The 13,828-nt window shown below is 41.8% G+C and overlaps 1 protein-coding gene across 1 annotated transcript; it reads left to right on the top strand.

Annotated features, from left to right (window-relative positions):
- Positions 1-499: 499 nt before the first annotated feature.
- Positions 500-8,372, top strand: acsl5 (acyl-CoA synthetase long chain family member 5). Its single transcript, XM_084566879.1, has 21 exons — positions 500-537; positions 1,112-1,275; positions 1,383-1,494; positions 1,713-1,777; positions 1,854-1,955; positions 2,044-2,143; positions 2,476-2,654; positions 2,789-2,821; positions 2,908-2,959; positions 3,855-3,928; positions 4,028-4,105; positions 4,185-4,319; positions 4,435-4,569; positions 4,762-4,857; positions 5,343-5,415; positions 5,542-5,630; positions 6,057-6,173; positions 6,796-6,939; positions 7,021-7,122; positions 7,343-7,414; positions 8,211-8,372. Exons 2-21 carry the CDS (start codon positions 1,120-1,122, stop codon positions 8,346-8,348), a joined length of 2,052 nt encoding a protein of 683 aa, XP_084423005.1. The 5' UTR covers positions 500-537; positions 1,112-1,119; the 3' UTR covers positions 8,349-8,372.
- The last annotated feature ends 5,456 nt before the right edge of the window (positions 8,373-13,828 follow it).

Below are 13,828 nucleotides of genomic sequence, written 5' to 3' on the forward strand. Positions count from 1 at the left end.
ATAAGCTCAAATGAGCTAAAATGTGTCTCGTATCGTTTGACCTAACCCAACTTGCATTTCTCAGGGAAATAACTGAGGGTGCACCTTCACGCTGATGTGACCTGATGGTTCAGACTACTTAAAAGTGTTGAAAACTAGATGTTTTGGTTGCGTCTTGAGTCTGTCCACACGTGGGGACTTTGAACAAAATAATTGGCTGATAAGCATATCGACCTTTCATCGAGTGCAGCATCCCGGCCGCAGATAATGTGTGAAGTTTATCAATCTGGATTGAAATCAAAGTCATTTATTGATTGGAAAAACTGAAGCAAATCGGTTCGAATAAATTGCACAACGCACGCTTTAATATTACGACGTAGAGCCCTGGGGCGGTTTTCCAAGCCTGCGCACATGCTCCATTTTATCAGTGGAGGTGAGGGTGGCCAAGGTTCAAAGGTTTTTAAAAGAGTGACGGGAGTTCTCATGCTCCATGTGTCTTCTGTCAGAGCGGAGGAAGAGGATCAGCTGTGCACACACACCTCAGAGGACCAGTGGCAGGTACTGATTACTACTTTTAAACAGACTAGTGTCCAGCTGTTTGTCTCTTAAGTTGTCCCGTCTTAAAAACTAATAAAGATAATGTAAAAATATTCTTAGTGCACATTTTTAAATAGATCATGAGTTTTATCTCCACGTGCCACATCAATGTTGCACCCTAGTTTTTTCTTGCATTATCTTTAAATTTAAATGATGATACATGCAAGTTGTGATTTAAAATATCTTTTTGTTCCCTTTAAGTGTCTCGATATCATCTCGTGTAAATAACTGACCTTGACCACTGACACAAATTTGATACAAGACACAAATTGTCATGAAAACTTTATCCCTTCAGATGTGCCCTTTGTTTCCGTTCTTCCTTCTCATTGTCAGTGTATGCACATTTCGTCAGTCACATACTGTACGTATGGACTGCTCTGTTCTTGAACTCCTATCTTAAGTGAGCATCTGTTGCACAATTCACGTCGACTTTGAACTCTGACATTATTGTGGAGACGGTACGTAAAGCGAGATCGGAGTTGCATAATGTTGTGTTCTTTAAATGCCTTAAATCTTAAATCTCCCTCTCCACCAGGCTGCACCATGGACTTCATCTTCCAGTTGCTGTTCACGCCTCTCCCGACCCCGGCCATCGTCTCCCTGTTCGCCCTGGCAGCCGCCACCCTGTTTTACCTCCACTCGCGGCCCAGTCCCCTCCGAACCGCCGTTGACCTCAACCACCAAACTCTGGGTGTCAAGGTAAAGAGCGGTGAGCTCTCGGTTAAGACTTATCTGCTTTAAAATGATAGTATTGTGAAGTGGAAGTTGTTGGTGGTGACCAGAGTGGCTATGTTTGACGTCCTCAGGATGGTGCTAGAAAGACTGCTCTGTTGGAGGACAACAACAACCTGATGTCGTACTACTATAGTGAGGCCCAGACCCTCTATGAGGTTTTTCAGAGGGGTCTGAGAGTTTCAGGTAATAAAATTGTTGTTTAATTGATCGGTCTCGGTTTTCAACTTTGAAAGTGAGCATTAATGTCAAGATAGTAGTTTGTCAAAGCTTTCAGGAAGTCTCAAGTTTCCCAGTCATAGCTACAATTGGGTTTACTAACTATGATGTGCCATAAATGAGTAGTGTACACGTTTCAGCCTCTGTGTTCTCCTTAAGTTGTTTCTTTTAAAACTTGTTTGCAGGTAATGGACCATGCTTGGGCTACAGAAAGCCAGGAAAGCCGTACCAGTGGCTGAAGTACAGACAGGTAAAACAACGTGCAACATCCATAAACTCCACGGTGAAGATCAGCCGACCTTTACTCCACTTTTCTCTCTTTGAAGGTGTCCGATCGAGCGGAGCACTTGGGGTCAGGGCTTCTTCACAAGGGTTTGAAGCCAAACTCTGAGACTTTTATTGGCATCTTTGCTCAGAATAGACCCGAGGTGAGTCATTTTTTATTTTGTTTTATTTTCTCTGTCCAGCTGTGAGTACTCCTAACTCTGCTGTCTCTGTTTGATGGGTCCCTTGCAGTGGATTATTGGCGAACAAGCGTGTTACACCTACTCCATGGTAGCAGTTCCCCTGTACGACACGCTGGGTCCTGAGGCCCTTGTGTTCATTATCGACAGAGGTAATTGGAGCTTCTCTTGCACTCTTAATGCCGCTAATTACAGGGCCGGGTAGAAGTCCTGTAACTCCCTGCTCTCCACAGGGATCTGTGCCAAGTGTGCTTTAATCTCTCCTCATTTATTTATTATGTTTTTCCTCTGTCTTCATTTCGCTTTTCATTGTCTGATTAATCCTGGAGAGTTTTAACATAAGACGAATACTATTTTATAAATAGGGTTCCGTCTGTAAATGTTGCCTCATAAATCCTGGTCTTAAATGACATTATAGTATAGATTTCATTTAAACTTGGTGTCTATTTTATGATTAAGTCGAAGCTAATTTTTCTTTTTTCAGCTGAGATATCCACAGTACTTTGTGACAACGAGAAGAAAGCAGAAACTCTGCTGCAGAACAGGGAGAAAGGCCTCACCCCGGTTCTCAAAACCATCGTCATCATGGATGCTTTCAACTCTGAGTTGGTCGAGCGAGGAGCCAAGTGTGGGGTGGACATTGTGTCCATGCAGGACATGGAGGTAATGCACACGAATAAGTGGTTGCTGTCGAGTTAATTGGCTCTGTGTTTATACCAGCTTAAGTAAGAGCAGTTAAAATAATTTAAGTTATCTGACATGATTGAAAACACGTTTTTGTTTTTTTTGTTCTCCAGGCACTGGGAAAAAGTAATCTTCAAAAGCCCATTGTAAGTTTCTGTTACGGTCACGTAATAAACTTGAGATTTAATAAGCTGCATGCTGTTCTGATGTGCTGATTTTTGTGTCCCAACAGCCTCCGAAGCCAGAAGACATCAGTATTATCTGCTTCACCAGTGGCACCACAGGTAATCGGTTAGATCTGCTTCATCTGCAAGGTCATGACTTTTATAAATCATAAAATTAAGAGCAGTCCTTCATGATGGTGGAATTTACAATGTGATGGCATAGAATGAATAAGCTGAACAAATTTAGTGTTCTCAATGAAGCTGGAGGAAAGAACTTCCTGTTTCCTGCAGATTTGATGCATGCAAATGTAGCTGTTGCGTTGGAGCGATGTTTTAGCTAGCTGGTTAATTACATTAATTCACTTACAATATCTCAAAACACAAATTTTACTTGAAGAAAAATCCTTGAGGTTGGTTGGCAATGTTTCAAGTACAACTAATTTTGTAGGTTTCAAAAACACAGCACAATACAAATCCCTAAAGAGTCCACAGGTGCATTTGGGACCCTTTCATGGAGCGGCTATCAATCACAGCTATCATCATGATGTCACATCCTGTTTTTATAGGGTCAAATAAATGGAACATACACCAGTGTTGGATTAACTACCTAAAATGACAGAAACTCTTTGGGGAAAAAAAAAAACTTTGTCGTTTACTTTAGTGTTTTAGTTTGGCCCAAGTCCCATCCACTAACATAGAGGGGGTGGAGCTTATGACTTCAACTGCAGCAAGCCATCTGGGATTTTAAATCTGATCTGGGCACAGGTAGAGATGTTTTACGTCGGCTTACAATGGAGATGAAGGCCACAGCAGCTAGTAGTGTGGCGTAGAAACCAGGATTACAAATGTAACCAAGGGTTCTATGAATTCTGTATCTGGCCGTCAAGACGAATGAAATGGAATCTAGGAATTGTCCCAAGAAGTTTGTGTCAAGAAACCTCACAAACAATTGTTTAGAGGAAGGACTAAATGTGTTGGTGACTTTTAAAAGGAGCATTTTCATATCTTTTGTCAGGAAACCCTAAGGGAGCGATGCTGACTCATGAGAACGTGGTCTCTGATGCTGCAGGTGTTCTCAAAAGTATTGAGGTATTTGGGATCTCTTTATTTATTTTTTTTAACCCTCAGTGCCAAGTGAAGATGTTGAGTGCAAACTGTTGCTAAACAGATTTTCTGTGTGTCCCACAGTCGTCAATTGTTCCATCTACCCAGGATGTCAGCATTTCCTTCCTGCCGTTGGCACACATGTTTGAGAGAGTTGTACAGGTAAGATTCAAACTTTATTTTGAAGTACATAATCCCATTGAGGTGTATATTGAAGTGTTTTAATGACTTTCTCTTGTAGACTGCGGTTTATGGTGTCGGAGGTAGAGTGGGATTCTTCCAGGGCGACATCAGGCTGCTTCCAGATGACATGAAAGCCCTGCAGCCCACAGTGTTCCCAGTTGTTCCTCGACTCCTCAACCGTGTCTATGATAAAGTCAGTGATTTGTGCTGGAAGGAACGGCTTGTTCTGTCCTGATTCCGCTTTGAACATCAACCCAAATAAAACACTTTGTCATTTAAGTGCAGCAATCTCTCTCTCGTGTCTTTAGATTCAGACCGGAGCCAAGTCGCCTTTCAAGAAATGGCTGCTGAACTTCGCAGTGGAAAGGAAATTTGCAGAAGTAAAAGACGGCATCATCCGGAACAACAGCTTATGGGACAAGCTCATCTTCCACAAAGTCCAGGTATGCGCACATGGTTGAACAGATGCAGATTATGTTTGAGGAATACATTCGGGTGGTAGAGCAGGTTGTCCACCAATCACATTGCTAGTGCTTGTATCCCTGACCAACTTAAGGCCAGGCAAAGTGTCCTTGAGCAAGATGCTGAAATGGAAGTGCTCCCAATTTCATGGTTGCATTCAATCTCAACTGTAGGAGACTCTCGGGGGGCGTGTGCGACTCATGGTGACGGGAGCTGCACCCATATCTCCATCGGTCCTCAACTTCCTCAGAGCTGCTCTGGGTTGCCAGGTAAAACACATGATCCTCTCTATGTGTCTGTGTTCAAACAGAAATATCATTAGATGGTGATTAATATGAATGTTTCTCTTCAAACATGTGCCTATCCTTTTGAGAAGATTAAAGAAACACAACATTCGACTTGTCCAAAAAAGCTGAAACAAAGACACCTAGACTTGTTGGAGTTTCTTGAAGATGTTTCAGCTCTTGTCCCAGTGGCTTCTTCAGTTCACTACTACTTGGATGAGTGGCAAAACATCTTCACAAAACCCAACAAGTCCCGTTGTCTTTGTTTCAGCTTTGTTTTTGGATATACCATGATCTAAACATTCACTTTTCAGGGACCTAACTTTTTGAGAAGCTCAAACTTTAGTTAACTCTCAGCTGTTTACACACTGATACAGTAACACTTGTGTTTGGGGAGAAGAGGTTGCACAACAGTGTTGTCATGTTGACCTGGTCACACTGCTCACACTCTGCACGGATTTGACTCTCAGATCTTTGAGGCATACGGTCAGACCGAGTGCACAGCCGGCTGCACCTTCACCATGCCAGGAGACTCCACCTCAGGTACGTGTTTCCGAGACAACCAGAATTCAACTTTTGCCGTAGCCTTTAAACTGTCTGTTTATTGCATTCATCAAGAATCAATGCAAATAATTCAGAAATGTGTTTCTATATGATCTTTGACCTCAGGTCATGTCGGTGTGCCTATGCCGTGTAATTTTGTGAAGCTGGTGGATGTTGAAGAAATGAACTACTTTGCTTCAAATGGTGAAGGAGAGGTAGGTTCATAAGAATTCCGACTAAGGTTTGACGTGTTCAAATGGTGCAGCAGTGGCTATGATGTGTCAAACTTTGCAATGAGCCAATTGACACTTGCACTTTTAATTCACTGAACTAAAATCACAACATAAATGTGATGCACAAAATGTTCAATTCAGTGACTTAAGAGGTGGATTTGTAAGACCACAAAACCAAAACAATGCAAGTTGTAATGACTAGCGCGATAAGCTTTCTTCCCTTAGGGAAAAATAAATAAAACTAATTTAAAATATTTATCCTAAATGCTAAAGCTTTCCCAGTAGTTTTAATAAATGGCCGGATTACCTTTCTTTAAAACATTTAAGAATGAGCAGCATTTAGAAGATTTATTTATTTTTCAAGTAAAATGTATTTTAATGGTGTACACATTTGCTGATTTCTTCCAGGTTTGCATCAAGGGTAGAAATGTCTTCAAAGGATATTTAAAAGACCCAGAGAAGACTGCAGAGGCCTTGGATGAAGACGGCTGGCTCCACACTGGGGACATTGGAAAATGGCTTCCGGTAAAGGGCTTTCTATAACATGTAAATGAGTCGGGCGATCAGTTTAATGTTTACCACAGACTGAATTGGTGCAACCACAAGCTTCTCTTATTGCATTCATATTGCCTTGATATAGCCCTGTAGTCATAGCAGATTAAGTTTGGTGTTTAAGAAAATGGATACGCGGCCTTGCTCTAGGGATTGCCTAAGGCTTCTGCTTTACACTGCTTGACAGGAATTCATAGGTGCTGCTTGTTGAGTTAAATGAAACATTGGATACCCTAATAGCTGTCCATTGACTATGAATTTGAAACCAGGAGACGGTTAGCTTGGCAAAAAAGAACAGAAATGAGGACAGTGGTCTCGCAATTTGTATTAAAGTGAGACTGTGCAACCAGAGAGAGATATTTCGGCACACCTGAACTGTAATGTCCTGTTTTTAACTTAAGTTGCTGCAAGCTACAGCTTCATATTTTAGTGGCATTGGTAATCTAAGATGCATGCTTTTGCTTTTTCAGTTCAGTATAGGGTCACAAAATTCACTTGATCTTAATCTTGTAGCCCGTTGTTCTCCGGCAACTGTTCATTAAAGCCAAGGGGTCTTTAGTTATTTCTCCGGTCTGACTTGTTCCGTTTGTAACAGAGTGGAGTCCTGAAGATTATCGACCGCAAGAAGAATATCTTCAAGCTCGCTCAGGGCGAATACATCGCACCAGAAAAGATCGAGAACGTCTATGTACGCAGCGAACCCGTGGCCCAAGTATTTGTGCACGGAGACAGCCTACAGGTAAACCCAGAATCTTTGTGATATGTGCATATACCAGTGCATATATAAACACTTACACATTGCTTTCCTCTCTGTTTGTAGTCCTGTCTGGTTGCCATCGTGGTCCCTGACTCTGATGTCCTGCCAGGTTTTGCCAAAAGTCTGGGGTGCCAAGGCTCCTTTGAAGAACTCTGCAAAAACAATGTAACGTTCCCATCTTTCACTTCACAACAGGCCTTTTATTAGCAAATCTTCAGCAAAAATCTAAAGGAAACGGGATTGTGTTAAAAGCAGCCAGTTGGAGTGGACTTGCATCCTTGCTGTAAAACGCATAAAGCGCATGTCTGCAAATCAGATTTAATGAAAGCAGAGCAGCGCTGAATGATTGCTCAGGGGGATGTTTAACAATGACTTTGTTTTGCAGGAAGTTAAGAAGGCCGTCATTGCAGACATGACCAAACTTGGAAGAGAAGCAGGGCTAAAGTCCTTCGAGCAGGTAACAGGGGAGGGTATATGCATGCTAATGTGAGCTAAGAAAACTAACCTGCAGTAGGACAACAGGTCATTTTTTGTGGAAGCAGGCGACATGTGAGACTGATGCAGACACTTTACAAAAACTAGCTTCAACTTTTTTTCAGTACTCAGTGATGCATTGATGTGTCAACCGATCATGTTTGTTTCACCAGCTACCCTTGAAGTTGCCACCAACCTGTATGGCACAAGCCAATGTCAACAACCCCCTCTGAAGGGCCTTACAGTTTGAATGTTTAGCAACAGTATCCAAGTTTCTTTGAGCAGATGTTTTCAGAACTATCTATCGGGGGGGGGGGGGGGGGGTGCATTAACTTTAAAGGCGCTTATGTTAACATGGACCTGAGTCGTGATCATATTTCTCAAAACTGGATCAGGGCTAATCCAGGTTTTTGGAATATGTTTACATGTCCAAAAAACAGACGAGATGGTTCAAAAACCAGATCATGACCTGGATACTCTAATAAATGTAAACATACTCCATGAAACGGTCACGAAATACATTTTCCTCTTACCAGAAAATGTCTGCTCTGGTAACTTATAGAAAGTGAACAAAAACACACAATCTTGGTCCAGTTTTTCTGCTGATGCACATTTCAATCCACCTGCCTCTTATCGCCCTCTAATGGTTAAAATGTGAAACCATTGTTCAAAGTAACGTCAAGAACATGCAGATTGTTCTCCTCGTCAACCGTAAATCTGTTTTCTCCTCTTTACACCTCTGTAGACTGTACTCACTTTGTTTTGTTTTCCTGATGCAGGTGAAAGACGTGTACCTCCACCCAGAGCAGTTCACCATTGAGAACGGCCTGTTAACTCCCACCCTCAAAGCCAAGAGGGCCGAGCTCAAAGCTCTCTTCCAGCAACAGATTGACAAACTCTACGCTAACCTCCAATAAATGAAATAAAACACTACCAACTTATCTGCTTTGGTTTCAACATCCTTCCTAAACCACCGTGACATTATGAGTAACTTAGATCTGTGTTTGGCTTTTAAGGCATGAAAACACTGAGGGCTGAGACAATGAGGTTCTGTTAATCTCATCTTCCTGTTGTGACTGTTGGCTGGACAGGGTGATGGATGAAACATTCAGACTGTAACCTGAGTTTTAGTTGAAGGCTGGAAGGTGCATCACACTATTGTGTTGAAATAGAACTTTTCATGATCCTGTATGGTCTTACAACCGTGATACTGTAGTAGTACTTCAGTACTGGACTTTAAATAAGGAAGTGGTCACAATGGATGCAGCTGAGGACAGCATAGCTTGACTTTTAATCTGTAAACTCTATATCAGGCATAACATTATGACCACCTTCCTAATATTGTGTAGAAGTCTCCCTTAATTGTGCCTCCAAAACAGTTGTGACTCATCAGAGAATGGGCATGGTCCTTCTGAGGGTGTCCTGTGGTGTCCAGCGACAGAATGTTGTTAGTGGGGGCCTTGTGGTCCTATGGGTTGAGGGGAGGGGCCTCTGCAGACACTTAATTTCTGTGACACTTGGGATCTTGTGAATTTAGAGGCCAGATCAACACAAAATTAATACAAAACAAAATACAATAAAAGAACTTGATTTCAAATCTCAAATTAAACCAGGAAAGGTTCTCCAATGAAAGTATTGGGCACATAAATGAAGTATATTATGCGATGGTTTCAATCAAAACTGAGCTTGTGCATGAGCACCTAAATAAAGGACTTATTTCAGCTGATTGTTGTAGTAATCCTTGTCTTTAACATGCCGGGGCACCTAAAATGCTTCTCATATTACAGGAATACCCACATGAATTTTGTATTCAGTATTGGTGTAATATTGGAGAAATTGTTAATATGTTTAGTATTAAACACATTTTTAAATGTTTGTGTTTTATACAAATGCCAGCCAGGTCAGGATGTGAGTTAAATGTCTTCAGAACCACTTTCTGCTTTGTGAGTCAATGCTGCCCTCATGTGTTACAGCACACACATGACAGGAACGGTTAGATAGATAGATAGATAGATAGATAGATAGATAGATACTTTATTAATCCCAAGGGAAATTCAAGCATCCAGTAGCAGTTACAAACATTGAAAATAAAATAGAAGTTACAAACATTGAACATAAAATACAAAAGCTATATAAAAAATAGAAAGTGACTAGAAATAAAATGTTTATACAACTATAAACTATGTTAAAAATATAAAGTGACCTGTTAGAAATATAAATATAAAGTGACCTGTTAGAAATATAAATATAAAGTGACCAGTAGAAGTAGAAGGGTTTTTTTTTTTTTTTTTTATAAATATGAGAGCTACAAATGGGAGAAAATGAATGAAAATCACAGTCACCAGATGTAGCAGAGGTAGACAGACATGGTAAATGAGAGTGTCCGGTAAGTAGGTGCAAAAGGTTTGTCCATTGTCTATTGTGTCTCCTGCCATCACTGAGAGCTGTTGTACAGCCTGATGGCCAGGGGGACGAAAGAGTTTTTCAGTCTGTTGGTGGAGCAGGACTGAGACAGCAGCCTGCCACTGAACACACTCCTCTGCCTGATGAAGGTGTTGTGCAGAGGGTGGTGGGCGTTGTCCAGTATGGACAGCAGTTTGTCCAGGGTCCTTCTCTCTGCCACTGTCACCAGAGAGTCCAGCTCTGTGCCCACCACTGAGCCAGCCCTCCTCACCAGTCTGTCCAGCCGAGCAGCGTCCCTCTTCTTGCTGCTTCCTCCCCAGCAAACCACAGCATAGAAGAGGACGCTGGCCACCACAGACTGGTAAAACATCTGCAGCAGTTTTTTGCAGACGTTGAAGGACCCCAGCCTTCTCAGGAAGTACAGACGGCTCTGTCCTTTCCTGTGGAGTGTGTCCATGTTTGTAGTCCAGTCCAGCCTGTCGTCCAGCTGCAGCCCCAGATATTTGTAGGTCCTGACCACCTCCACATCGATCCCGTTGATGGACACAGGTTGGAGATGTGATTTCTTCCTTCTGAAGTCCACCACCATCTCCTTGGTCTTGGAGGTGTTCAGCTGCAGATGGCTGGACCTGCACCACCTCATGAAGTCCGCGACCAGGCTCCTGTACTCCTCCACCCGTCCATCCTTGATACAGCCAACTATCGCAGTGTCATCTGAGTATTTCTGCATGTGGCAGAGCTCAGAGTTGTACTGGAAGTCAGATGTGTACAAGGTGAAGAGGACGGGAGAGAGCACGGTCCCCTGTGGTGCTCCGGTGCTGCTGACCACAGTGTCCGACGTGCAGTCCTTCAGTCTGACGTACTGTGGTCTCTCTGTGAGGTAGTCTGTAATCCATCTCACCAGGTGTGAGTCCACCCTCATCTCTGTCAGCTTGTCTCTCAGCAGGAAGGGCCGGATGGTGTTGAAGGCGCTGGAAAAATCAAAAAACATGATTCTCACAGCGCCGCTCTCCTTGTCCAGATGAGAATAAGCCCTGTGTAACAGATAGAGGATGGCATCCTCCACGGTTGCATCTGATTCTGCAGTATTCAGTTGTCTTATGACTGTAATAAAGAGCAGAAGGTTTGACAATGTTTCACTTCAAAATAAAGTGAATTATTGACCAGAGAAAACGCACTGATGAGCCAAAACCATGGCAACTATCTGGATGGGATATATTTGGTGGCAAGTTGAAATTTTGTCATCCAAGTTGATGTTAGAAACAGGAATAAAGGACAAGACTTTTTATACTGGCCCATTTTACCTGAGTCTAACCAAAAGGCTGCCTGCTGATACTTTCATAACTCCAGAAGGTATACTTTTTAAATTTAAGACCCACGGCAACAGAATTAGATCTAATCTGTAGCTTGTTTGATGGTCTTGTTAGTCATTAGCCAAAATGTGGTCCATTTAAACTAACATCGCCCTACTCCCTGATGTCACTGACTTCTTGCAAGTTCAAGGTGTTGATTTGGCCTCCATGTTCCCCAGATCTCAGTGCAATCCAGCATCTGTGGGATGTAATGAATTCAGTCTGATCCATTGAGACCCCACATCTCAACCTGCAGGACTTGTAGGTACCACAATATTGTCTCAACAACAAACGCCCAGTTAAAGTCAGAACTGCAGCTGTAACATCATTGTAATCTAATGAAGGTGCTGGTGTTGGAAATTAGCTTTGGTTATAACACATAATACACTGCCTGAGCAAAAAAAAAAAAAAAAAGTCGCCGCCTGGATTTCACTAAGCAAACAGGTACGAGCCTCCTATTGGATAATTATTGCATGGGCGATTATTTTTCAGCTGGCAGCAAGTTATTTAATCCCAACTGATGCAATGAGTAGCTTCTCATTTCTTAAACAACCATGTCAAAAGACACATCCCGTAGTCTTGGAAAAGATGTTAGTCTGTTTGAGAAGGGTCAAATCATTGGCATGCATCAAGCAGAGAAAACATCTAAGTAGATTGTAGAAACTACTAAAACTGGGTTAAGAACTGTCCAACACATCATTAAAAACTGGAAGGATAGTGGATAACCATCGCATCAGGGTAAGAAGATAGGCAGATGAAGTGACTTAGACTTAGACTTCGATAAAATTTATTCATCCACAAGGGAAATTGCTTGGTCACAGCAGAACACTCTTAAAAACCACGGATAAAAGAGAGATTAAATAAAATAAAATAAAATAAAAAATAAGTAAATAAAAACTAGTAAAATAAGATAAAATAGTATAAGCACAGTATAAGTATAAGTGATGCACCCATCATGCCTAGTGTCTACTGTACAAGCCTGTGGAGGCAGTGCTATGATCTGGGGTTGCTGCAGTTGCTCAGGTCTAGGTTCAGCAACATTATGTGTCAGCTGACTACCTGAATATACTGAATGACCAGGTGAAAGAGTGGTTCAGGGAGCATGAGGCATAATTTTTACACATGGGTTGGCCACCACAGAGTCCAGACCTTAACCCCATTGAGAATATTTGGGATGTGCTGGAGAAGGCTTTGTGCAGTGGTCAGACTCAGACCTTGGTGAAAAGTTAATGCAACACTGGATGGAAATAAATCTTGTAACACTGCAGAAGCTAATCACAACAAAGCCACAGCGAATGTGTTAATCGAAATCGAAATATTAGATTGTGTGACCTTTGTTTTTGGCGGTGACTTTTTATTTTTTATTTTTTTGGCCAGGCAGTGTGTACACTACATTGGACATTGCTTCCTTGTTGATCCTTATAACTAAATTATTAAAAACGAACAGAAGGGCTACAGAAAGTTGTCATAAAATAAATAACACAAACAAATCAGGAAGAAAAAATAATTAAATTAAATTAAATTCTAAAATCATGCTGCCCTCTTGTGCCGTCTTTCCTCCTGCAGCTGCTCTCAGTGAGAGTCGCTCCGGGCTGCGGCAGCACACTGCTCCGCTCCACCTGGACTTTTCCAGCGGTTCCACAACTCCGCTTTCACCGCTCTCCTGCTTTCATGAAAGGCACAAATCCTCCAGTCGGTCAGAGAGAGTAGCTGCGGGCAGATGTCACCTATTTTTTAATGCGTTTACATAACGATTAACTAAGAGTTGCTGAATATACTTACGTGAGAACCTGAACAGCTGCTGCACTCTTCTTCAACATGGCTTCTTCCGCCACAGGTGACCACGCAGAGCAGGTAAGCCGACTTAAAGTGCACGTTTCATCTGCTGCTTCAGGTTGTTGGATTGCCTGGATTGTGAAGTTGTCAGGCGTGTTTGTTTTTCTTTCTTCCCAAGTAACAATTAAAAGGCTTTTATTTTCCTCGGAAGGAAGATCTGACAAAGTATTAAATAACCAGTTTGTTTGTATTTCTCCTTTCAGCTGCTTTGGTATGCAAACGAGTGTGGTAGTGTTAAAAGAAGGCTGGTGGAGTTTTGTGCACATCGTAAAATATGTTGTCAGGTGTCACTTTCCTGTGCAGAATGCTCTGACACTACTGAATTACTTTGCATCAGTCCTCACAATGTGAGTGGCAAACTCACGTTAGGGTAGCCACGGTCTATCCTTTTGGACCAAAGCAAATTCCTTGTATGTGTAAACATGCTTGGCCAATAAAGTCTGATTCTGATTCTGACATTAAAGGACAAGTATGCAATTTTTTAGTTATAAATTATAATATATTCACTTTCCATCCATTTCCACCATTCCTGAAAACGTCAGCTAACATATCACAACTCGTGAACCTGGATGTGGACCACATTGTTTAGTTGTACCAGGAAGTGATACGTGCTTCTCACGAAGTCGGTTTGATATTTGAACATGTTATGATCAGACAGTAAAATATGCAAATGAGGACGTGAATAATGTTCCAAGTTTCGTAAGAGAAGGTGTAAAGTGAAACAAATCCTGACTGTAAACAGTTACCTTGTGTCAGCATTGAGGTTTTAATTTGAACATACTTGATTTGTATTCTTTTTTTTTTAA

This window comes from Chelon labrosus (genome assembly GCF_963514085.1).
Source record: "Chelon labrosus genome assembly, chromosome: 19".
In the NCBI taxonomy this organism is placed as follows: Eukaryota; Metazoa; Chordata; class Actinopteri; order Mugiliformes; family Mugilidae; genus Chelon; species Chelon labrosus.

Bases quoted from the DNA above. Each gene is read 5' to 3' on its own strand.
- acsl5 (XM_084566879.1), top strand. From the start codon at position 1,120: ATGGACTTCATCTTCCAGTTGCTGTTCACGCCTCTCCCGACCCCGGCC. The intron at 3,929-4,027 runs GTATTTGGGATC...TGTGTCCCACAG, and splicing joins GTGTTCTCAAAAGTATTGAG to TCGTCAATTGTTCCATCTAC. The intron at 7,123-7,342 runs GTAACGTTCCCA...TTTGTTTTGCAG, and splicing joins AAGAACTCTGCAAAAACAAT to GAAGTTAAGAAGGCCGTCAT.